This window comes from Capra hircus, chromosome 14 (genome assembly GCF_001704415.2).
Source record: "Capra hircus breed San Clemente chromosome 14, ASM170441v1, whole genome shotgun sequence".
In the NCBI taxonomy this organism is placed as follows: Eukaryota; Metazoa; Chordata; class Mammalia; order Artiodactyla; family Bovidae; genus Capra; species Capra hircus.
The window spans coordinates 313,425-336,784 of record NC_030821.1 but is presented as its reverse complement, the minus strand read 5'-3'; the positions used below and the strand labels follow the sequence as shown (position 1 = coordinate 336,784).

At 47.7% G+C, this 23,360-nt stretch overlaps 1 protein-coding gene across 1 annotated transcript in view; it reads right to left on the bottom strand.

The window, feature by feature from the left end:
* The window catches only part of SNTB1 (syntrophin beta 1), a 243,162-nt gene that overhangs the window by 25,136 nt on the left and 194,666 nt on the right, over window positions 1-23,360 (bottom strand). The window contains exon 4 of the mRNA XM_018058133.1: window positions 5,897-6,036. Within this exon, the coding sequence (XP_017913622.1) occupies window positions 5,897-6,036 (140 nt within the window). The remainder of the gene's footprint in view (window positions 1-5,896; window positions 6,037-23,360) is intronic.

Below are 23,360 nucleotides of genomic sequence, written 5' to 3'. Positions count from 1 at the left end.
GGAGCTGCTGATGACTCTGTGGGCCCCTGGATCCAGGACAGCCTTCAAACTAACTCATCAGTGGTCACCACTGCTTGAAGCAAAACGGTGCTTCTGAAGAACACGGAGGACAAAGGCCCCGGTCCTGGCTATGGCGTTTCCTTCCCGCCAGGAACCCTGGGAGCCAGCAGAGTCTTCTGAACCAGGGGCTCTCATCTGCCCACATCAGAAGCACCTGGAGGGCTTGTGCCCTCACATGTGGGCCGGGTCCCAGTCCTGGAGTTTCTGATTTAATTCCTCTGAAGTGGGATGGAGCATCTGCAACGTGCCCCAAGTTCCCAGGTGGTGCTCACGTTCCTGGCTGGTGATGACACATTGAGAGCCCCTGGTCGAATCCCTGGGCATAAACTCCAGGTCTCAGAGTCCCCAGCTCTGTGCTCACTCTGCTGTAGGATCTGAACGGCTCTCTGTTCATGACTGAGTTGTCAGGAGCGCTAAGGAAAGATTTATTGATCCACTCAGCAAATTCGAAGAGCCATCTGATCTTCAGGGAATAGGAAATATGCTCCTGGGAGGCTGCAGAGAGTGGTGCGGTGTTGTTTTTCAGTCACTCCATTGTGTCCGACTCTTTGTGACCGCATGGACTGCAGCATGCCAGGCCTCCCTGTCCATCACCAACTCCTGGAGTTTACTCAAACTCATGTCCATTGAGTTGGTGATGCCATCCAGCCATCTCATCCTCTGTTGTCCCCTTCTGCTCCTGCCCTCAATCTTTCCCAGCATCAGGGTCTTTTCAAATGACCTTTGCATCAGGTGGCCAAAGTGTTGGAGTTTCAGCCTCAGCATCAGTCCGTCCAATGCACACCCAGGACCGATTTCCTTCAGGACGGACTGGTTGGATCTCTAGTCTCCTGCGTTGCAGGCACATTCCCAACCATCTGAGCCACGATTCTGGCCTCACTGAACGGCGGCTAAGAAGGTGCATTCAGCGCCCCCTGGCGGCCTAGCGGCGAAGAACCTGCCAGCCAGTGCGGGGGTGGTCTGGGAAGGTCCCACCTGTCGCAGGGCAGCTAGGCCTGTGTGCGCAGCTGCTGAGGCCTGGGCGCCTAGCGCCTGTGCTCCGCAGAGAAGCCCTCACACGGCGACGGGAGAGTAGCTCCCGCTTCCAGCACAAGCAACAGAGACCTAGAGCAGCTGGGACTCAATGAGTCTTTTAAGAAAAGCAGAAATGGATTCAGAGTCGGAATTCTGGGTGTGCTTCTCACCAGCGGTACAGCTGTGGGTAAGTTACATAGTCCCTTAGTGCCTCAGCTTACTTCTCTGTGACACAGGAAGAAAACCTAAATCTCGTGGGGCTGCGAGGGTTAAACGTGGTGCCTGAGCACTACATCTGAAGCTTGTGAAGCACAGACTCCTGACTCATAACCCGGGCCTGCTGAGCCAGGATCTCCAGGGCAGGGTGCTTGGGGCCAGAATCACTAATGGACAGCCAGGTGATTCTTAAAGTGAGCAAGTTTTGCAGAGTCAGGTAGAATCCATGTAAAGCTGTTGGCCTTTTCTACGCTCCTTCCACAAAGGTCAGCCACCGGTGTATTAGCGGCTGGGTCTAGCTATTTGCAGATGGTATATAATGGCCTTCCTGATAAAGTTACCCAGGATGATTAATTAGCAGACACCCTAACCTATAATAAAACTTCAGACGATGTGGCTCTGTATCTACAAAGAAAAGTTAAGTGAACTACACATTTCAGATTCGTGTATAGCACTGCTTATAAATAATACCTTAAGAGAAGGTCTTCAAAAGAAACAGGACTCCCCTTCTTTGGAAAAATAACGCTACTAGACAGGCTATGTGCCTGAATGTTCATATACCAAACGCACAGAGCCACAGGTGCACGCGTGGAACACACGAGAAGTAAGTGAGAGAGTCACTCAGTGAGCTTCAACATGAGGCTGGGGAGCAGCCCTCCTTCCCAGAGGAAGTGCTGGGTGACTGCTGTAGTGGGAGGACCAGGGTTTCTCTGGGCATCTGCCACACCTGGCCTCCCAGCTCAGATGAAATGGAGCGGGGCCCTGTGGTCCTTGCCCCAACCAATGTCCCCTGCCTGCCTCTTGTGTGTGGAAAACTCTGGTCAAAGTAGAGGTTTGATCAGAGAAGTGTGAAATGAGGAAATAATGGAAAACAGTCCATGAGACTGAATATTAACAATGTAGTCATGAGGCCTGGCCCAGGGCCTTCGGTTCTTTCTCAAGGGCTGCAGATAATATTCTGAGATACATCCTGCGAGCAGTCTTATCGATTCTAGAACACCAGGGGGGAGAAGTTAGCTGCACGATGACCAGATGCTACCGAGGACACAAGCTGCCACAGCTCTGAGAACTGGCCCCAGAGAAATGAGAACAAATGGCCCCGGAACGGAAGATGAGCTGTCCCGGAAGCCACCAAGACAGTGCCTGTCAGACCACTGAGGGCCAACCTGAAGAGCGGCCAGCGCTGCGGGCGCTGTTTCTGCAGGCCCCCCACCCAGTCTGGCTATGAGAGTGCTCACTGCTTGTCAGGGGAGGACTGGGCCTTTGCCCAGACATCCACACACCCACCCCCAGTGCTGGCATCTGACATAAAGCAAGCTTTCCACCAACCTGGCCTGTTTATCGGGTTTTGAGCAGCAAGCAGCTGGACCCACCACACACCCTCCAATAACAGGAGAACCGGCCTGCCGCGCAGAGAGAGTGTCAACCTTCAGGGCAGGAACGCTGCTCCCAGCCTGGAGCCACAAAGGGGCTGCGTCTCCGCTGTGATTACTCGGGAAGACGGAGGGGTCGTTTTCCTCGCCGTTTCCCAAAAGTCTTTTTCTAGACACACGCACAGAGTCCAGGAGGGAAGCTAGCCAGGACTGATGCAGGCAAACCACGGGAGCTGATGAGCAAGTGAAAGGTCAGTTAAAAGCCCATTTCCCTAAAGTGCATCCCCCAGCTGGGCTGGGCAGAGGGCAGGTAAACAGATGCGTAAACAGATGGGACTGGGAAGGGGGGAGGTGCAGTGACCCTGGGCTAAGCCCCGTCCTGGGAGAGAAAGCGAGGATGGGAGTCCAGCTCCTCCTTTTCCAGGTTTCCAGGCGGCGCTGAAGGAAGGAGAGGCTCCCAGTGCGACCTCCACATCTTAACTGCCTCCCGGGCTTCCAGCAGAGGTCAGGGGCACAATTTTGGGCCTACTTTTATCATTGCTCATGGGGCTAATTCAGACACATCGTGATGAGCTGTTCTGCAGTTCAGAGGTTGGTAATCTGGGAGAGGGAGGCAGGATGGGCAGTCAGGCATCCCCAGCACGTCTCCTTTATATTCAGATGGCAGACCCTGTTTTTTTTCCTTGTTTTTAAAGCCTTTAGTGAACTCGTTACAACATTGCTCCATTTTATGTTTTGTTTTTTTGGCCGCGAGGCAGGTGGGGTCTTAGCTCCCCAACCGGGATCCAATCCGCATCCCCTACCACCAGCATCGGAAGGCAAGATCTTAACCACTGGAACCCCGGGGGAGCCCCAGGGAAGCCCCTGGACTCTGGTCTTTTTAAACGTTGCATCTTCTGTTCTAAATGAGCACAGTTTGCACCGAATGGGAATTCCACCTTCTGTCTCCATATTGGGCGCAGGCTTATGGTTTTAGGTGATTCGTGTGATTTGCTCATAATGCAGACCTGGCATCGCATGGCTGGTGAGTCTAAGATAGGTGCTTCTGGTGCCCGCCGAAAGCTACTCAGCCACCAACTGCTGTGTCTGTGAGCCCGTCCCTCCTTCGGGGGACTTTGCTTTTGTATGAGTTCATATGCTGAAGCTCCAATTTGGCCACCTGATGCGAAGACCTGACTCACTGCAAAAGACCCTGATGCTGGGAAAGATTGAGGCCAGGAGGAGAAGGGGATGACAGAAGATGAGATGGTTGGATGGCATCACTGACGCCATGGACGTGAGTTTGAGCAAGCTCTGGGTGTTGGTGATGGACAGGGAGGCCTGGCGTGCTGCAGTCCATGCGGTCACAAAGAGCCACAGGATCCCAGCTTGTGCCGGCAGCCTGCAGAGCCTGGAGGATGACCCCCCGGTGGCCTGAGCTGTTGGCGGGCTGCTTGGGACAGATTCTGAGGGAGTCCTGTGCGCTCCAGGGCGCTGCTGTCCAACAGAGCATTCTGTGACGGCAGAGCTGTTCTAGATCCATGCCGTGCAAACGGCAGCCACCGGCCCCAACCACTGAATCCTCGAAATGCGGCCAGTGTGGTCCAGGAGCTAACATCTAAAATCCTGAATCAGTACATGCACGCACACAGGAATGAATCAGCAGCCTCCACTAGTCCGAATGCTCAGAAACTGAGAGGCAAAAGCTATGTGTTCAGGTAAGTTTTATTTTCAAGTTGCCTGAAAAGTACCTAGAAACTTCATGTTCTTTAAACTTTTGTTCCTAAAAACTGTTCCAAGAGGCATGAGTCCAATATATCTTCTTAGTAACTGGAAGACAGTGACTGTGGTCTAATCTTTCTTTGATTTCATTACAGAAATGTCTCAGAGCATGGATATTAACTGTGGAAAGTGACAGGGATCGGGCTGAATTTGAAGGAAGCCCAAGGAGAAGCCCGGATCTTTGCAGCAACATCGTAGGATACTTGTATTCTGATTATTGAGGTTTTATTGAAACACGAACAGTATTTTAATAGTTACCCTGCCAAGATTTTTGAGGCTTAAGAAACTAAAAAATTAAATTACTGTTTTATTTCATTTTATTTACTTGATTAATGTCTAAGTGATCTAGGCCTGGTTCCCAGCCCCTGAAGGCTTCCTCTACTTACCTCTGAGGCCAACAATGGGTACTCTCAGGATACCCTTGCTGTTCCCCATCACCAACCATGATGTAAGTAGGAGAGAGTTCAGGGAGCTTCAGCTCTGCTCACTATTGTCGCTTTGATTTTTGTGGCACTTCTGCTCTGCTACTGGGTCTCGTTCTCTTCTTGCACGTGAGCTTTGAATATAACCTGTTTGGCATCTCAGTCCATTCAGATAGGAGAAGCCATCTTGACTGTCTCTCTCACCCAGAACAGATGCCCCCAAACCTCAGTTCACTACACTCTGTCCGTCGGACCAAACTCCTTTCAGAGCCTGCCCACATTGTTCAATAATTCATTCTATGGATGTTTTTAAGGGCCCCAAGTTGCCAGCAACTATGCCAGCTGGGGCCACAAACATTATGGACACAAAGCTTCTAGGTAGGGGAAGAGACATAGCGGGAATAATGAAAACTAAACCCATTATCAGAAAGCATATACAGAAAGCCAGCAGCAGGAGCCAGGGCTGAAAGCAGGAGTCTGTTCTGAGGTGCTCTGGTGCTCAGGGCACGGGACTTTGGAGAAGGGACTGAAGCACACAGTGCGTTAGGGTCCAAAGTCTCAACACTGAAGGTGCTGAGCAGCAGACAGACCCCCGCAGCCCCGCTTCCAGGGCTGGCGCCCCGCAACTGCAGGAGAACTTGCTGCGGGGTCTCCTGCTGACCGAGCTTCAGAAGGCACAGTGGGACAGCCCCACGTGACATTCTTTGTGCCACCAAGTGAAGACCCTTACTTGATTCTACCTGAACGTCAAGAGTAGGCACATGTGTGGAGTTCATCCCAAAGTGGCTGGAGGCCCAGGAAGGTGACTAGGCCGGGCCCATGTCACTGGTGTTGCTGCCTGTCCATTAGGAAGCAAGGGCTTTGTGTTGCCCTGTGTATGGTCAGAAATGATAATTAATCTACGTGGCTAAAAATGTGTGCCTACATTCTAGAGGAACTCTCAGCTCCTGCTGTAAGAGGAAGCAGTAATATCACATGCTGAAATAATTATCATTGATTAAAAGATTCAAACAGCAAACTCCTCACACCCAGACACAAGACCATGGCTACCTGGTGGCAAGCAGTGGGTACGTGTGAACGGGGCTGAACCAGGCTTCCTTTCTCCGTGGCATGCTGTCATAAATAAGAAGGTCCTTCTCCGTCAGTACAACCAGGGCTGGCCTCCACCGCTTCTCGCTGCCCCCGGGCACCTGAAACAGAAAGCAGAGAACAGTCGAGCAACAGCCTGAGATGAGAGAAAAGGAGAAGCTGGCAGCTCCCCGTCAGAAGGCCCTACAGCACAAGCATCTTTTGGTTCAGGCCGCGTCCCCAGGTGGCTCAGTGCATCCGCCGCCCATGCAGGAAGCACAGGAGACGCTGGTCCATCCCTGGGTCAGAAGATCCCCTGGAGGAGGAAATGGCAACCTGCTCCAGTATTCTCGCCTGGAGAGTCCCAGGGACAGAGGGGCCTGGCGGCCCCAGTCCACGGGATCGCAGACAGCTGGACACGATGCACACACGGAAAATCAAAGTGAGAGTAAACCATTCATGGTTGCAGGATTCTGGATCCTTGAAAATATGGTTTCTCAAGGGCCCTGGTTTACAGTCAGTGCCGCCAAGAAGTAGCCGGCAGCCAAGACCTGCTGCTGATTCTCACCTGCTGGTCAGCACGGACACCTCTATTCATAGCGGGGCCACACGTGTGGGGGAAGAAACACTTCCAAGTGGCCCTCTGATAGAGTGCACTGCTTTCATGATGAAATGGTGGCTCTGAAAACTTCTGAATCAATGCTGCTAAGTCACTTCAGTCGTGTCCGACTCTGTGCGACCCCATAGACAGCAGCCCATCAGGCTCCGCCATCCCTGGGATTCTCCAGGCAAGAACACTGGAGTGGGGTGCCATTTCCTTCTCCAGTGCAGGAAAGTGAAAAGTGAAAGTGAAGTCGCTCAGTCATGTCCGACTCTTAGCGACCCCATGGACTGCAGCCTCCCAGGCTCCTCCATCCATGGGATTTTCCAGGCAAGAGTACTGGAGTGGGGTGCCATTGCCTTCTCCATCTGAATCAATATCCAGAGACTAAAAACATAGCACAGAGGCCAACATCTGTCTGCGCCGGCATGAGGCATCACAGCTCTTCCAAAAGCCACTCGCTCTTTGAGTCTTTCTGTGCTTCAGGCACCATTCTAAAATTCTCTTGTTCTGTTGAATGTTTATATACATTCATGGCAAATACTTCTTTAACTCAAGGGCTGGGATGACCTGGCAGGGATTCAAGAGGATTCAAACATTGGCTGGATGTTTGGACCAGATGACCTTTAAGGCTCCTTTTAATCCTAAGGCTGAGCCTGTGGAGCTCAGATCTTATTTCACAGGTCATCCCTCCTCTGCCCAGTGTTGTTGCCCAAACTCCCTAAGTGTTCTTCCATCTATGAAAATGCCTTCCTTCCCATTTGAACTCTGGGAGTAAATCTCTGATCAGTTTGGAAAAGCTCAATACTCCAGCCTTGCTACTCAAAGCACGGATCATGTTCTAGCAGCGTCGGCATCACCTGGACGCTTGCGAGGAATGCAGAATCTTGGCTCATCCCAGACTTATTGAATCAGCCTCTGCATTTTTACCAGGTCTTCAGGGGTTCATATGCTCATTAAAGATAAGAAATGCTGTTCTAGATGAGGTTAAGGCTGTCTTTGACTCTGGCAACTAATCCAGTGAGGATTCAACTCTCTCATAATGAACCACTATCCCACATCGACTCAGAATGAAAGGAAACACTGAACTAAGTAAGCAAACTAATCAGGAAGCTCAATAAATGATAAAGCTAATGTCTCCCCTTCCTGTTCATATCATTATCTTTTCTTAAGTGCTTCAGCGAGATCTGTATTGAGTGGAAGCAAGTGTGTGCGGCTTTAGAAATGACTGATCAAAAAAGACGATGTGCAGGATGATACGAGGGCTGTAGCTTGCAGGCTGCCTGAATCTGAGACCCTGCTCCATTATTCATTGCCTGTGACTTGGGGCAAGTTGTTATTCTCTGTGCTTCTGTTTCCTCCCTGATCATGATAACATCAATATACAACAGTGTATTCTGGAGCTAGAAGCCCTGGACATAAATCACAGCTCCACAGTGTGCCACAAGATCCCACGAGATCATGCGATATTGAACCAGTCAGCTAATCTCTTTGTATCTCCGTTTCTGTATCTGTGAAATGGGGAAATAATAGGACCTATAGAGGGTCGGTGTGAAGATTGAGTTAAAATGTCTAAAATGTAGAATGAACACCATTTAGAGCTTGTTTATGGACATGAGATCAAACCAGTCAATCCTGAAGGAAATCAGTCCTGAATATTCACTGGAAGGTCTCATGCTGAAGCTGGAACTCCAATACTTTGGCCACATGATGCAAAGAACTGACTCATTGGAAAAGACCCTGATACTGGGAAAGATTGAGGGCAGGAGGAGAAGGGGACGACAGAGGATGAGATGGCTGGATGGCTTCATCGACTCAATGGACATGAGCCTGAGTGAATTCCGGGAGTTGGTGATGGACAGGGAGGCCTGGCGTGCTGCAGTCCATGGGGTCGCAAAGAGTCAGACACGGCTGAGCGGCTGAACAACAACAGCAAGAGCCTGTTGAGCAGCATGGCCCTCAAGACTGGCGTGCAGATCAAGTGAGGCAGTGCACGTTACGTCCCGCACATGGTAGCTGGGAGATGGTAAAACTCAGGGTGAGAAAATGGTGGAAGACTCACTGATGTTTAAACTTCTCAAAAAAAGGTATTCTTTGGAAATGGCAACAATATGACAAAGTACTGACTTTCCTTGGGAAAAATGATAAGGCAAGCCAAGAATATCTTCGGTGCTGATGATTTCAATTCATCCTCCTTCGAGGAAGAGTTCATTGCACAATGATCACTTTTCTTCTTTAATGCCCTTCTTCCAACAATTCCAAATAAGAATTTCCTTTTTAGAAGGAAGAAATGCCCTGTAAAGTTATTAATACTAGAATATGAATGACTGTCTGGCTTTATGCATCTTATGCATGCAAAAGATTGAGCTCTAGCTTATTGCTTTTTCCAGAAAAACAACAGCATCTTCAAGAGATCAAAATGAATTGATAGAGAAAGGAAAGTACCCGACAGTACAAGGTGAATAAGCTATGGTCTCAAGGCATAAAGTGTTCGGGGGTTGGAATAAGTTTTTTCCAGCCTCTACATTAACCATGAAATTAAAACACACTTGCTCCTTGGAAGAAAAGCTATGACAAGCCAGACAGCATATTAAAAAGCAGAGACATCACTTGCCGACAGAGGTGCATATAGTCAAAGCCATGCTTTTTCCACTAGTCATACACAGATGTGAGAGTTGGACTATAAAGAAAGCTGAGCCACCGAATTGATGCTTTTGAACTGTGGTGTTGGAGAAGACTCTTGAGAGTCCCTTGGAATGCAAGAAGTCCTAAACGCAATCATTCCTGAATATTCACTGGAAGGACTGAGGTTGAAACTGAAGCTCCAATACTTTGGCCACCTGAGGCAAAGAGCCAACTCATTGGAAAAGAACCTGATGTTGGGAAAGACTGAAGGCAGGAGGAGAAGGGAGTGATGAAATATTTGGATGGCATCACTGACTCAATGGACATAAGTTTCAGCAGACTCTGGGAGACAGTGAAGGACAGGGAGGCCTGGAGTGCTGCAGTCCAGGGGGCGTAGAGTCAGACACAACTGAGCGACTGAACAACATTACACTTTGCAGCTGCTTTTCCACCTCATCACACAGGACTGCAGAAGCTACAGACAACTCTCCCGAAGTGCCCGTCTCACCGACTCAGATCTGAGCCATTGACTGTGTCTGGAACCAGTCATCTCAATGCGAACACAACTAAGCATCCTTCTTCAAAAACAACATGAAGTTTGCAAAATAACCCTCAACGGCAAATACCCTCAGTACCATGCACATCTTTCTAATGGTGGAATCATAAGCTAGCCCATGTGTCAGGCGGTATATACAGGCACGAACTATTCCAAAGCCCTAGCCACAGTTTGTGGCTTATTAGAAACCTCTGCTGATAGGTTAACTCTGCTACTAGAAGACTCAGAGAGGGCGACCCCGCCAACTCTGTGTGCAGAAGGTTCAGTTTGATACTACGGTGGCTGCTCAAAGGCAACAGAAGGCTGCCCATGAGGGCCGTTGACTTTATAGGGAGAGAAAATTCATGTTGACGAGCAGATTTTAAAACTATACTTTGGGTCACATGAGCTCATACCGTAAAGTCTTTCAAGGACACTTTTATTCAGGCTTGAATGTTTAGGCTGTTGTTTGGTGCTAACTTCTATTACAAATCCAAATTTCCTGGCATCCAAAGACTCTCCGATGTTAATGTAACAGTTCCTGGGTTGTGTCTGTGTTTTACTGAAGCACAACTCCTGAGACAGATGTGGTAACTTCCACTGTGATCCCGGCTTCCCGCCACCAGGTCTGCATCGAGCAGAGTCTCAAGAACTGACCGTGTTTCTAATGAAGACGGTGAAAGGAAAGAAACGGAAACAGACCTGCAATTCGGAGATTATTCTGACACACAGCTGAGCTAAACCCCATAAAGAGCCATCCCACAGCCACCTCTGCAGAGCAGGAGAGACAAGGGTCACAAAACGGCGAGAAGGGTCTAACAGCACAAAGAAGTCATTGCTAAGCATTGAGGGAACCCGGACTTTCCTGCTGGTCCGGTGGTTAAGACTCTCTGGTGGTTAAGACAACGCAGGGGACGTGGGCTCGATCCCATGAGCCACGGTGCAACTGAAGCCAAGCACGAGACTGGAGCGCCGCCACGCTGACCGCTGGGTCTGGGCACTTGAGGGCCGGCGAGAGTGTGTTCACACACACTGAACCCGCGCAGCACAGCTAATGAGTCCACGCGTTGCAGAGGATCCTGGGTGCAGAGACTGAGACCCGATGCAGCCAAATAAACACTATAAAACACTAAGGAAATTGAGGGGACACATAGATATAGATGTACAAAGTCAGCAGGCTGCACACATGAGACTTTACACAATGCTCTGTGTCACTTACTCCTCAATTTAAAAGATACTGAAGGCGGCAGTCATTGACTCCTCAACCTGAGACACGACTCATAAGTCATCTAGTCATAAAACAAAATGTGGAACAATCGAAAGAGAGTGTGTATAGGGTTGCAGCCTGGTTGATCCCAGATTTTATGCCTTTATCTTCTGACAATTCACACCTCTGAGTAGGGTTCCTAACAAACCCTGAAATACGGTTTGAAAACTGCTGACCTCATTTCCTCTACAATATTTGAAATCTGAAGATTACCTTCAAAGAGAGGGTTTTACCAAAATCTTTCTGTGCCCTTTCTGTAGGTATTTCAAAGAGAAGAATGATACTGTTGCCTCTTAGAGCTATACAGATAAAATGAATTCATACCCACAGAGAGCTTAGAACAGTGTCCTGCATCCAGTAAGCAGGCAAGCCTTAAGCGTGTTAGCGTTCCTTGTGAACATTTTGCAACATCTAGAAACACTGAATCACTATGTTCTGCTCTTGGAACCAATAGCATGCTATAGGTCAAGTATACTTCAGAGAAACAGACAAACTCACAGAAAGATCAGATTTGTGATTCAGAGGTGGGAGGAAAGGAAGAGGAATTGGAGGAAGACGGTCAAAAGGTACAAACTCCCAGTTATAAGGTAAATGAGTATTAGTGATTAATATGATTAATCTAATTAGCATTGCTGTGTGTATATATGAAAGCTTTTAAGAGACCAAATACTAAGATCTCTCATCACAAGGAAAAAAAATATTTTTTCTTTTTCTTTTATTTTGTGTTTTTTATGAGATAGTAGATATTCACTAAACTTATTGTGGTAATCAGTCCATGAGGTATGGTAGGTAAAATCATTATGTTGTATACCTTAAACTTATACAGAGCTGTATTCCAATTATATCCAATAAAACTGGAAGAAAAATAAATAAGTAAAATTTAATATAAATAAACCCTAACCCCAACCCCAACCTCTAACCCTAACCCTAATGTCCTCCTCTGCCAAAGGGTGAGGTAAGTCTAAATTATTACTAACAGCCTCTCCAAACGCAAAATCAGATCTTTTTTTTTTTTTTTTCTTTTTAGCTCCTAGACTCTTGCTTTAAACCTCTTCTGTGTTCAGCAGACTTTGCGCACCGGGAAAAAGACAAGTGTGGGTTTCTCCTTCCCTCCTCACACCAGCTCACTCTGCCCAAGCTGCTTATCTTCTGCCTTCTACTTGAGCACAGGGTGAAGGGGGAAGGAGGCAGGAAGAGCTCAGAGTCTTTGGAATCAGATAACAACATCTTCAAAACCAAGCTTTACCAGTTCTCAGCTGGAACTGCTCTGAGCCCTTGCTCGTGACGTGGCGGCGGTGGTGGTTTAGTCGCTCATTCGTGTCCGCCTCTTTGCGACCCCATGGACTGCAGCCCGCCAGGCTCCTCTGTCCATGGGACTCTCCAGGCAAGAACACTGGAGGGGGTTGCCATTCTCTCCTCCAGGGGATCTTCCTGACCCAGGGATCGAACCTGCGTCTGTGGCACTGTGAGCAGATTCCTTACCACTGAGCCACCAATGCCCTCCTGTGCATATTATGTGAGGATTAAATGCGATAATGTATATAAAGCACTTCCCATAAGGTGGGTGGGCTTCCCTGGTGGCTCGGACAGTATCGAATCTGCCTGCAAAGCAGGAGATCCAGATTCGATCCCTCGGTTGGGAGAATTCCATGGACAGAGGAGCCGGGTGGGCTATAGTCCACGGGGTCCCAAAGAGTCAGACAAGGACTGAGCGACTTTGACCTTCGCTCTGTTACGTGGTTGGTACTAGCGGCGTGACTATGTCCACTTCACACCTCAAGCACTCTTCCTCCAGCCACGCTGCTCAGGGAGGAAGGTCTAGAACAGACAGTGACCAACAATGGCGTGAAAAAAGTTTGTAAGGGAAGGTCAACCACAACCTCGTGTTTGAAATTGTGGCTATCTCGACAACCTTTTTTTTATATAATTCTTATTTTCTTCTGATGTGGACCGTCTTCAAAGTCCTCACTGAGTTCGTTGCAGTGCTGCTTCTGCTGCTGTCTTATGTTTGGGCTTTGGCCTCAAGGCCCGTGGGATCCTAGCTTCCTGACCAGGAATGGAACCTCCACCCCCAGCACGGGAAGGCAAAGTCTTAAACACTGGACCGCCAGGCAAGCCCTCGACTTTAACGTCTCTTCACTTCAGGTTTGCTAAGTATTTACAACAAAGGGCAAGATACCAGGGTAAAATAATTAGCAGTTATCAACTTCCAGATGCTTTGCAAACATTAGATAATGAATCCCCGCACCAAGTCTCAGAGAGGCGGCTAAAGATCGTGTGACTGGGAACACGCTGGGCTCTCCCCCAGGACGGGGCCGCTCCCTGCGGACCACTCAGAACACTGGCTGTGTGCAATGGAGACCTGCAGTATGCATGAAACTGCATTCTGTGGCGCGCTTCAGAATCAGCGATTCTTTGAAACCTGTAAACAACCCTTTTCATCCTGTTTACTTATGTGCTCAGGTCATTCCTTTCTGAGCAAAGTCCAGAAGTAAATTCCAGCGGCCTGAATTACAGAATGCTATGACTGACGAACGTGAGTGTTGTTTGGGGCTAGCTTATCATCAAGTCTCTCAGAAACAGTGGCAAGTTAGAAGAGGCTCCAGAGAGGGCTGCAGAGAACGCGCTAGTCGCGGCAGTCTGTCTGCAGCGGCGAAGGCGGTACGCTCTGCTGTTCAATCCACCCAGTTTGTGGCTGTTGTTATGGCAGCCCTAGGAAGTAAGATGAGCACCGTGCTGTTTCACTTTCTGGAACCCTTTCAGCATTTTCTGGCACTTATTATAGCCCTGTCTTACAGAAGAAGAAACGTGGTTCAGGGCGGTCGAGGATAAGCCAAGGTCACATCAGTTCCAGTCTTCGGCGCTGTGATGATCGCCAAGCTGCCCACCCCCGGGAGGAAAGGGCAGGCTGTGGGCAAAGGGGGAAAGGCAGGAGGGGCCGGCAGGGACCCCGTGGCACCGCCTCCCCTGCTGGAGGGCCAGGCGCTCTGCCAGGCAGCAGGCTCCCCCGCAGGCTCCTCCTGTGCGCCCTTCCCATCTCCTGGCGCCGGCGGCTGCATCAGGCCAGACACCTGTTTAATCAAAGCGCCTGACTCCCCAGGCCTCACATCTGATTAAAGTAATTCAAGACTAAGACGTAAGGGACTCATAACCCATAGACGCTGTTCCATAAAGGGGCGTTTCTGTTTTCAGCAAGCAGCTGGGACGAAATTGGTATCTCATGTCTAGTCTTCATCACACAACCGAGGGGCTGGTCAATGAAACAGTTTGCTTTCTAAAGGGGATGAAACATTACACTATACTATAAACTTAATTTGCATGTTTTTGTAACTTTAGTAAATCCATTTCCTTGTGGGTGCGGCTCGCCCCACTACAAATGTTAGCAAATTCTAAGAAAGCAAAGTCCAGTTTAATATGCTGTGTAGTTTAAAATCAACCAAACATCATATGTTAAGGGACAAGTAACAGATAAATGCAGTAGGCTGTGTAATAGTGTTTGAACATTGTAAACTACCGAACTTCTCTAGACGTTAGAACCGCCAGGAAGTTTAGCGGATTCTGACCCTTACGGTTCACGGCTTAAAGTAACACTCAGATCAAAAGACACTTTCAGGACTTCACTGGTCTAGTGGGGAAGACTCTGTGTTCCCTCTGCAGGGGGCACAGGTTTGATCCCTGGCTGGGGAACTAAGACCCCACATCCTGCATCGTGTGGCCAAAAAAATGAATTAAAAAAATGAATAAGTAAATACTCTATAAAATATGCATGTCAAGCTGCTTCAGCCGTGTCTGGCTCTGCTCGACTCTGTGGACTGTAGCCCACCAGGCTCCTCTGCCCATGGGACTCTGCAGGTGAGAATACTGGAGTGGGTTGCCATGCCCTCCCCAGGGAATCCTAACCCATAGAACCCAGGTCTCCCGCATTGCAGGCGGATTCTTTCCCACCTGAGCCACCAGGGAAGCCCAGTAAGTGTGGAAGACAGAGCGCGGGACTACGCCATGGCTGCGGCTGGGGCCCTGGGCCCCGTGGCCGCTGTGCTCTCCATGGGCGTTCCTCACGTCCCCCGGCTCCAGTGCCCCGTGCCCGCCACCTCCCTGGGGGCTCAGGCTGTAAGGAACCCGCCTGCAGTGCAGGAGACCCAGCTTTGATCCCTGGGTCAGGAGGAGCCCCTGGAGGAGGGCATGGCAACCCACTCCAGTGTTCCTGCCTAGAGATTCCCGTGGACAGAGGAGCCTGGTGGGCACCAGTCCATGGGGTTGCAAAGAGTCAGACATGAATGAGCGAGTCACTTTTTCACTAGGTATGAGCTGTCCACTCTCAGCTTCCAGAGATGAAGGAAAGGCTGCTTCTAATCTGTAATGCTCACAGATAATTAAATTAGGCTTCTCTCAGTCTGCTGGGGAAAAGCTATTTTATACTTTCATTAACTCCAAAGGGCTATGTCAACTCTAGTCCCTGTTTGGTAAACAAGTTATCTTTCACTTACAGCCTTTCCTTCTCTAATGCCCAGGAAATTTGCCCTTTAAAGGGATCCTAATAGGCAGCAGAGATTTGTAATTTTTAAAAAAGTTATCTTTTGAAAGACAGTTGACATTACTAAATCCAAAAGAGCAAATTATTTTAAAACCTAGTCTATGCTTTAGCATCCTCTGTTTCGTCTTCACTGTATCTTTGGGCTTCCTTATCTATTTCCTCATTTTATTAATTCTTCAATGGAGAAAACCAAAAGTTCTTTGAAGGAATAAGTCACAAGGATGTAACACACAGCATAAAGAAGACGGCCAACGACACTGTGATCACCATGTGTGGTGACAGATGGTCACTACATTTATCACGGTGGTCATTTTATACCACATGCAAATGTGAAATTATTATGTCATATGTCTGAAATTAAAATAATACCGTGCATCAGCTATATTTCAATTAAAGAGACTATCAAAGGCAAAAGAATGTAGGGAGTGTTGGCCCTAAAAACACATTAGCATTTTTTTCTCACAAAATGTTCCTGTATTATGCATCTCAGCAGCCAATATGGCCTCTGAAGTTTTCAACTTTTTTTTATTTTCCACTTTCTGACCTTGCCCCGCGGCACATGAGGTCTTGTTTCCCCGGCTGGGGTCTGAGCTGCTGCCCTGGAGGCGTGGGGCCCTGACCGCTGGGCCACCAGGGAAGTCCCTGAAGGTTTCAGCTTCTTAATGACACCAGAGACTTGGGGCGCATCAGCAGTTTCTAAAGCCATGGCCTGGTCCAAGGGGTATGCAATAATGCCAGACACCATTCCACTATTTACTGTGTGAAAAAATAACATGTTTGCTTTGAGTTGCATATTTCAAAGTTTTATAACTAAACAAAAAAATAAAGGATTCATTTTACAGACATCTCAAACTTTGTGTGTCCAAGGACGAACGACAAATTCCAAAGTCCCCTTCTCCTACTTCTATTTCAGTGCCTTCATAAAGCCTGTCCCAACTGCAAAGAGTCTTTTTTTTTTTTCCTCTCTCTGACCTCTTGGAAGCAAGGAGGCAGTCTGTATTAGGATCATAAATCTTGTTGTCAGACAGTTCTAGTCTTTGAGTCAGCTCAGCTATTTACACTGTGATCTTGACCCAGTTTTCCCCATGCTTCAGTTTCCACATCTGTAAAATGGGGGTAATTAAAGTCCCTCTCCTATGAGATTCCTTGAAGGATGGAATCAGATAATGTGTGTACATGTTTTATAGCACACTGCCTGGCAAACACTAAGTCCTCAAAAACCATTGTTTCTCAACATTTGGTGTGCAGACCACCTGCTTTCAAACCAGCTGGGCTGCTAGTTACAAATTCAGATGTCTGCTGTTCTAAGATCCAGTTCTTCAAAAATGCTGGGGGTGGCACTGGGAGGGGGCGTGGGAAGTGGTGTGCCCACGATTCTTTGAGAGCATCACCAGTAGGTGTCAATTACCACAACCACCGTCATCATGAGCAAAGCACTCACTTTCCATCTGTAGTTTCCAAAGACCAGTTCCCCTGGACTCTCTGCCTTGGTATCACGAGGGGACTCCTTAAGCATATAGATTCTTAACTCCCAAATCCAGAGAACCCTAACAGTGCACCTGGCTGACACCACACATCTCTCCTTTCTGATCTTCTTCTGGAGATTCTGATGCTCAACCTGCTTTGAGATCCCCTGGCCCACATAACTCATTCTGACACTGGGTCATGGCCCTTTCTTTTCTAACCGTTCAGTCAGTGTCTATGACGCTATGATAAATGTTTGTTGCTGAAACGAGCTGGCCGGAATAACGGTGTGCTGGCCGGAGCAAGCCTCTCATCTGTGACCTGCTCTGCTTGGTGAGCTCTCCCCTTCACTGCTGCCTGATGCAATGTCCACGGACATTCCATTCCTGCACGGAGCTTCTCCAGACTCTAGTCATTAACGCGCCATTTTCAAGATCTTCTTTGTATCGACTTATCATGAGAACAACTGCCAGCTGCCCACCCAAAATCTATTCTGCCTTTTTTTATTAAAGGAATTAGAATTAACCAAAGTTATTAGGAGTGACTATATGTGGGGTTAAAACAGTCTCACTCCTAGCTCCAGCTTTCATAGGCCTTCATATTCACCCTCCTCTGACAATTCCAACGCAGGGGTGACCTCCGCCTCTATTCTATGAGGATTGCTTAAACATCCGAGTTCATATACATTCATTTAATCACACATCCAGGCACCTCCTTCTCTGAAAAGAAGTCTCCTTCATGTCTACAGCGCACTCTTTGTAGTAACCAAACAGGGACCAATATAAATGTTATTTCCAGATGGAAAAGTTACTATGAAAGCGTAGGGTGACTTGGCTTTTCTTTCCATCCTAAGCAGAGTTAAGTGAGAACTAGGGAGGCATGTTTCACATGCAGTCGCACGTCAGGGCTGAAATCTTGCCAAAGGTGGACATTTTGTGGCTGTTCCTGCACCTCTGGGGAGGGCTTTTAATGACAGGTTTCATATAAAATTACCCTCATGCTAATTAAATCTGAGCTCTAACTTCAATGTACAAGTGATAATGTGGCACACCAGCTACTGAGAATGTGGCTTTCTGTAAAAAATGTCTTTCGTTTTCTCTGTCCTGCTTTCAGAACGCATCCATCCACTCACAGAGCCTTTATTTGGCGTAAGGTGTGCGCTAGGCCCCCTGCTCAGCGTCTCGGTCACTTAATGGTGGTGGAAGGTAGACAGGGCGGAAAAGAGAGTAAACCAGCAACCAGGATAAAAATGTTAACCTGGCCAGTGTTACAAGGGGACAGAACAGGCTGAATTTAATTAAAGTCATGTCAAATGACTTAGATACAAAATATGGCTGAAATTTCCACTGGCAAATAGTTTTCATTACTTTCCAGGGACAGTGCCATGTTCTAACTCTGTGAAGGATATTTTTAAATCTAAATTTTGGCCTCCATGTTATTTAGCGGATGCCCTGAGTGCAACCTGGCTTCTCCTGCTCCTTGCTTCTGGTTTCTCCAGCACCTCCCATTGATCTAATTTAAGAACATAACAGTATCTACTTCACAGGGTAACTGAGAGCCAAATCAAGTAACACAGGAAAAGTGGGAGTATTGGAAGCATTATATAAATACCAATAGGAGTACACGTTTAAAAGTACGCAGTCACTAATAATGCTTCCCGCCGCAGTCTGCAGGGCTTATCACTTACGAAGTGATGTCCACTGTTATATCAGCACATCCTTAACAAGTCTGATCCTGGCTACCCCTGTGCTAATCATAAGGTCTCAACTGAACACAAACAACAGCACTTTTGATTCTCCGGAACTTGCTGTCCTCGAGGCATTACATAGTCATCCCGGGGACTGGTTCCTTGACCTTTCATGGGTACCAAGGCCCATGGATGCTCAAGGCCATTACTGGGAGCGCAGTTGGCCCTCCATATCCACCGACGCAGAGCACACAGGCTGGGAGAGCTGACGGCTCTTCCCCTGAATAAAGCGTCTGCACAAGTGGGGACACAAAGCACGCATGTACTATTCTGATGCTCAGAGCCATGGATGCCTGGACACCCGGCTCCTAGATTTTCCTTGGTCCTTGGATCATCTGAAGTTCTGAAAGAAAGGAAATCTTGAAGTTCTTAAAATTTGCCAACCCCAACTCCACAAAATCACTGCAGATGGTGACTGCAGCCATGAAATTAAAAGATGCTTGCTCCTTGGAAGAAAAGTTATGATCAACCTAGACGGCATATTAAAAAGCAGAGACATTACTCCGCCAACAAAGGTCCGTCTAGTCAAGGCTATGGTTTTTCCAGTGTGCCGGGAACCAGCACGGGATATCCCACCCATGACAAGGACAAGCGGAGAGGCCTGGTGGGCAAGGCGAGTCAGGTCTCAAGGGGTCCTCTGCCTGAGCATCTGCCCCGAAACCAAAATCTGTCTGTTTACTGTCCACTACACTATACTCTTCTGACGTTACAGGGGGCTCTCCCCGACCACCTTTCTCTGGAAAAAGTTAACTTAGAGCTCCAACTGGTCTCCTGCGTATGAAAGGAGTGTCTCAGCTCAAATCCCTCTGATGGCTCTCTACATTGCCTGACAGGTTCCCCCGAACTTTTACAACTTGTGAATTGTTTACAGCCCCCCAGCCGCGAGAGGCATGCAGCTTAGAGCATCTTAAAGATATAGAGCCTTTTCTAAAGAGCTAAGAATTATATTGGTGATGGGTTTTCATTGTTGAGTCAATGACTGCTGCCAGGCCTCCATATTCTTTATCATTTAGGCACCTGGAGGATATTAGTCAATGTAATTGGGATATAGAAAAAGGAATATAGTAGTTTTGATGTTAGCAACACTAGACTTTTGAGTTAATGAACTTTCTTTTTGTTATAAATCACTGTACTCCTCTTTCCTTGTTATAAATTGTTGTGTCCTTGCTATGTAAGAATGTAACCTTAATTAGAGCTTTCTGAGAGTAGCACCAGACTTTAGTAAGAACAACACTTTTAAGGCAAATAAGTTTTCTGGTTGACAGACCCTTATCAGAAAAGGGCCGTAAAATGCTAATAGGCCTCCTAGCCAAAAGATGATGTAAATCACCTAAGACCTGTGTATACAGCTCAGTATGCAGAGAGAAAGCCTGGTCTCAATAAGAGTCAGGGCTGCTGACGCTGCATAACTTTGTATTATCCATTGATCTCTATGTATAACCAAAAGTATAAAAAGCTTTTCTGGACAATAAAGGGGGGGCCAGTCACTGGAAAGACTGGTTTCCCCCATGTGGTCTTTTCTCCTTTTCTTGTTTTCTGGCTGAATTCCCATCTGGAGCGTGGAGGCCCGCCATGTATACTTACTTGCCCTGGCTTCTAAGACCCACGTGAGAGGGAGCCCAAGGCGGGGCACCCTCCACTATTCAAGCGGGCGCTGGTGGCCTACGTAGGTGTTGCAAGTTTCTTGTCTTGAGACTTTATTAGCTTTCCACGTAAACCAAGTTATTCAGCATTTTTTCTCCACTAATTTTCCTACTACACTATTCTTTCCTAATCTCTTTATATTTCTAATTAAATAGTCCTTTCCCAGATGCCGACTCTGTCCCCACTTCGAATTCCCTGGATCCAACCGGGGCTGGACCCCAGTACCAGTGGTCATATATGGATGTGAGAGCTGGACTATAAAAAAAGCTGAACGCTGAAGAATTGATGCTTTTGAACTGTGGTGCTAGGGGAAACTCTTGAGAGTCCCTTGGACTTCAAGGAGATCCAACCAGTCCACCCTAAAGGAAATCAGCCCTGAATATTCATTGGAAGGACTGATGCTGAAGCTGAAACTCCAATACTTTGACCACCTGATGCAAAGAACTAACTCACTTGAAAAGACCCTGATGCTGGGAAAGACTGAAGGAGAGAGAAGGGGACAACAGAGGATGAGATGGTTGCATGGCATCATCGACATAATGGACATGAGTTTGAGGGAACTCCGAGAGTTGGTAATGCACAGGGAGGCCTGGCGTGCAGCAGTCCGTGGGGTCACAGGGAGCTGGACACGGCTGAGTGACTGAACTGAACTGCACAAGAACATACTTCCCATCTTTCCCTTTTTTTTTTTTTTGTCTACATCATAAGACACGCAGGATCTTAGTTCCCTGAGCAGGATTTGCACCCCAGCAGTGGACATACAGAGTCCCAAGCACTGGATCGCCAGGGAAGCCCCTTGTCTTCTCCCCTTCTGTTTCCAACACTTACTCCTTCCTGTAGCAGCTTCTTATGTGCTTTTCATGCACCAAACACTGTTAGATTTATTCAACTTCTTCTCCACCTTTTGACCCTTAGATAATCGGTGACCTTTTTCATTAGAGCCACTGTTTTCCCTCCATCCATCTTAAGACCTGAGGATCAAAGGCTTATATGCTATTCTAGATGAGATTTGCCAGAGACACATAACTCTGGGACCTCTTCACTCTCTGCCAAGAAGGACTGTCTGAGAAGAACTCTGGCTTTAAACTCACCATGTAGGGAGTGTAAGGTCTGGGACAGAAACGTATCACCCACAACAACCTGCTCAGTTACAGACGGGCTATAGCTGGGGTCAACAATGGCCCTGTTTTGTGAGTCTGTAAAGGCACTCATTCTGGTCTCTTGCCTCATACTAACCGCACCTCCAACAGATTTTGAAGTCCTTTCCAGCCTTGTCCCCCAAGGATGAAGACCACCAGTCTAGTCTGCACACCTTTCTCTCCCACACCCGTAAAAAGCATTCTTTCACCTTCACTGTGTGCAAAGGAGTATGGGTTAGGTGAAAGAAAGCGATTTCCATAATATACAAGCATTTGGTCTCCGTGGCTGCAAAGAGCCATTCTCATTAAAGTAAACTGAAAAAGGGGTCCTTCAGTTGAAAAACAGAGAAGATGATGATGATGAAAACAAGCAAAAAAAAAAAATAGACCACTTGAGTTTAATTTTACCACTTTCTCATATAAAGAGAATGAAAAAAGTGAAAGTGTTAGTCATTCAGTCATGTCCAACTCTTTGTGACTCCTTGGACTGTAGCCCACCAGGCTCCTCTGTCCATGGAAATCTCCAGGCCAGACAGAATACTGGAGTGGGTGGCCGTTCCCTTCTCCAGGGGATCTTCTCAACCCCGGGATCAAGCCCAGGTCTCCTGAACTGCAGGTGGATTCTTTACTGTCTGAACCAAACTGGGATGAATCTCTTCCCACTGTTTCTATTGCAAGTCACTAATGACCTACAGTTGACCCCATTCATGAGAAAAGTTAAGTCATCTATGAGCATCCATTTTTTTAAGTGTGAAAAAAGTCGGAAAGCTTTGCTAGAAAGCTACTCAGACAGAAATGATAAATGAACAGTCCTACAGCAAACCAAGGATCTGAACGATTGATAAAAGCCATTCACAGCATCAGAACAGGCCTACTAACCAAACGCGGTGAGAAGTATCCATTCCTTGGACAAACATTTCTGACCATATGCTGTACGCCAACAGTATGCCAGGAGGTGAGCGGGCATGTTACGACAAGCAGAACCACACGGGACTTCCCAGATGGAGCTTATAGGCTGCGAGAGGAGACAGATGCCATGGGAGTCACCAACCAAGCAATAAATATCAATTTTAAATGCTGGTGGTGCTGCCACTCACCCTGAGGCTTACAGCAGAGTTCCACTGAGTCAAGTCCGCTTGCTCTGACTCAGGGAGCTTTGCTCATCTTAACTTTGAAATTCCCTTCGCGCTAAATGCCATTCAAGGCAAGTGCTCACGTGGGTCAGTGAAGTCGAAACACACACCTGGAATAACAGGTGCATGGAGGCTGCTGGCTTCCTGTAAATATTTCTGCAAACAGCAGATTCCTTTGCAAATGATCCTTCACCCACACCATGTTCGCAGGTCTTTTTTTTTGGCAAATGTTTATACAGCTGTTAAAAAGAAAAACCAGGAAAAACAACTTTTGGGACTGAAAAAAAAAAGCCAACCAAAACAGATACTCTTCTCTTGCTTTGATTTTCCATTTTCTCAGATTTTAATAAACTCCATTCCCAGGAGTTTCGATTCACAGGGCAGATCATTAAGAGAACTGTGAGGCCACAGTGAAGTTTGATTATGGCACCGGGTGTGAGAGTGACGCTAGTACCAGCCAGCACAGCCCCACCAGCGGGCGTGGGAGCCAAGAGGAAGCAAGGCCCAGGGAGCAGGCCTGGGAGGCGGCCCCACCCCCAGCCCACGTTTCTCCTGCCTTCCATGAGGCGCCAGGACCTTTCAGTCTCACGTCTGATTCCATTGCTTCAAGGTCTCCCGTCCAATCATATCTTTATAGAGTACATCTGTTGTCACTGTATCCCAGGAACTAAATGGTGATGAAGACGTAAGTAGTCCCTGCCTTCATGAGACGCAAGAGTCTACGGTAGTGACAGACAAAAAGGCAAGGAAACACGAA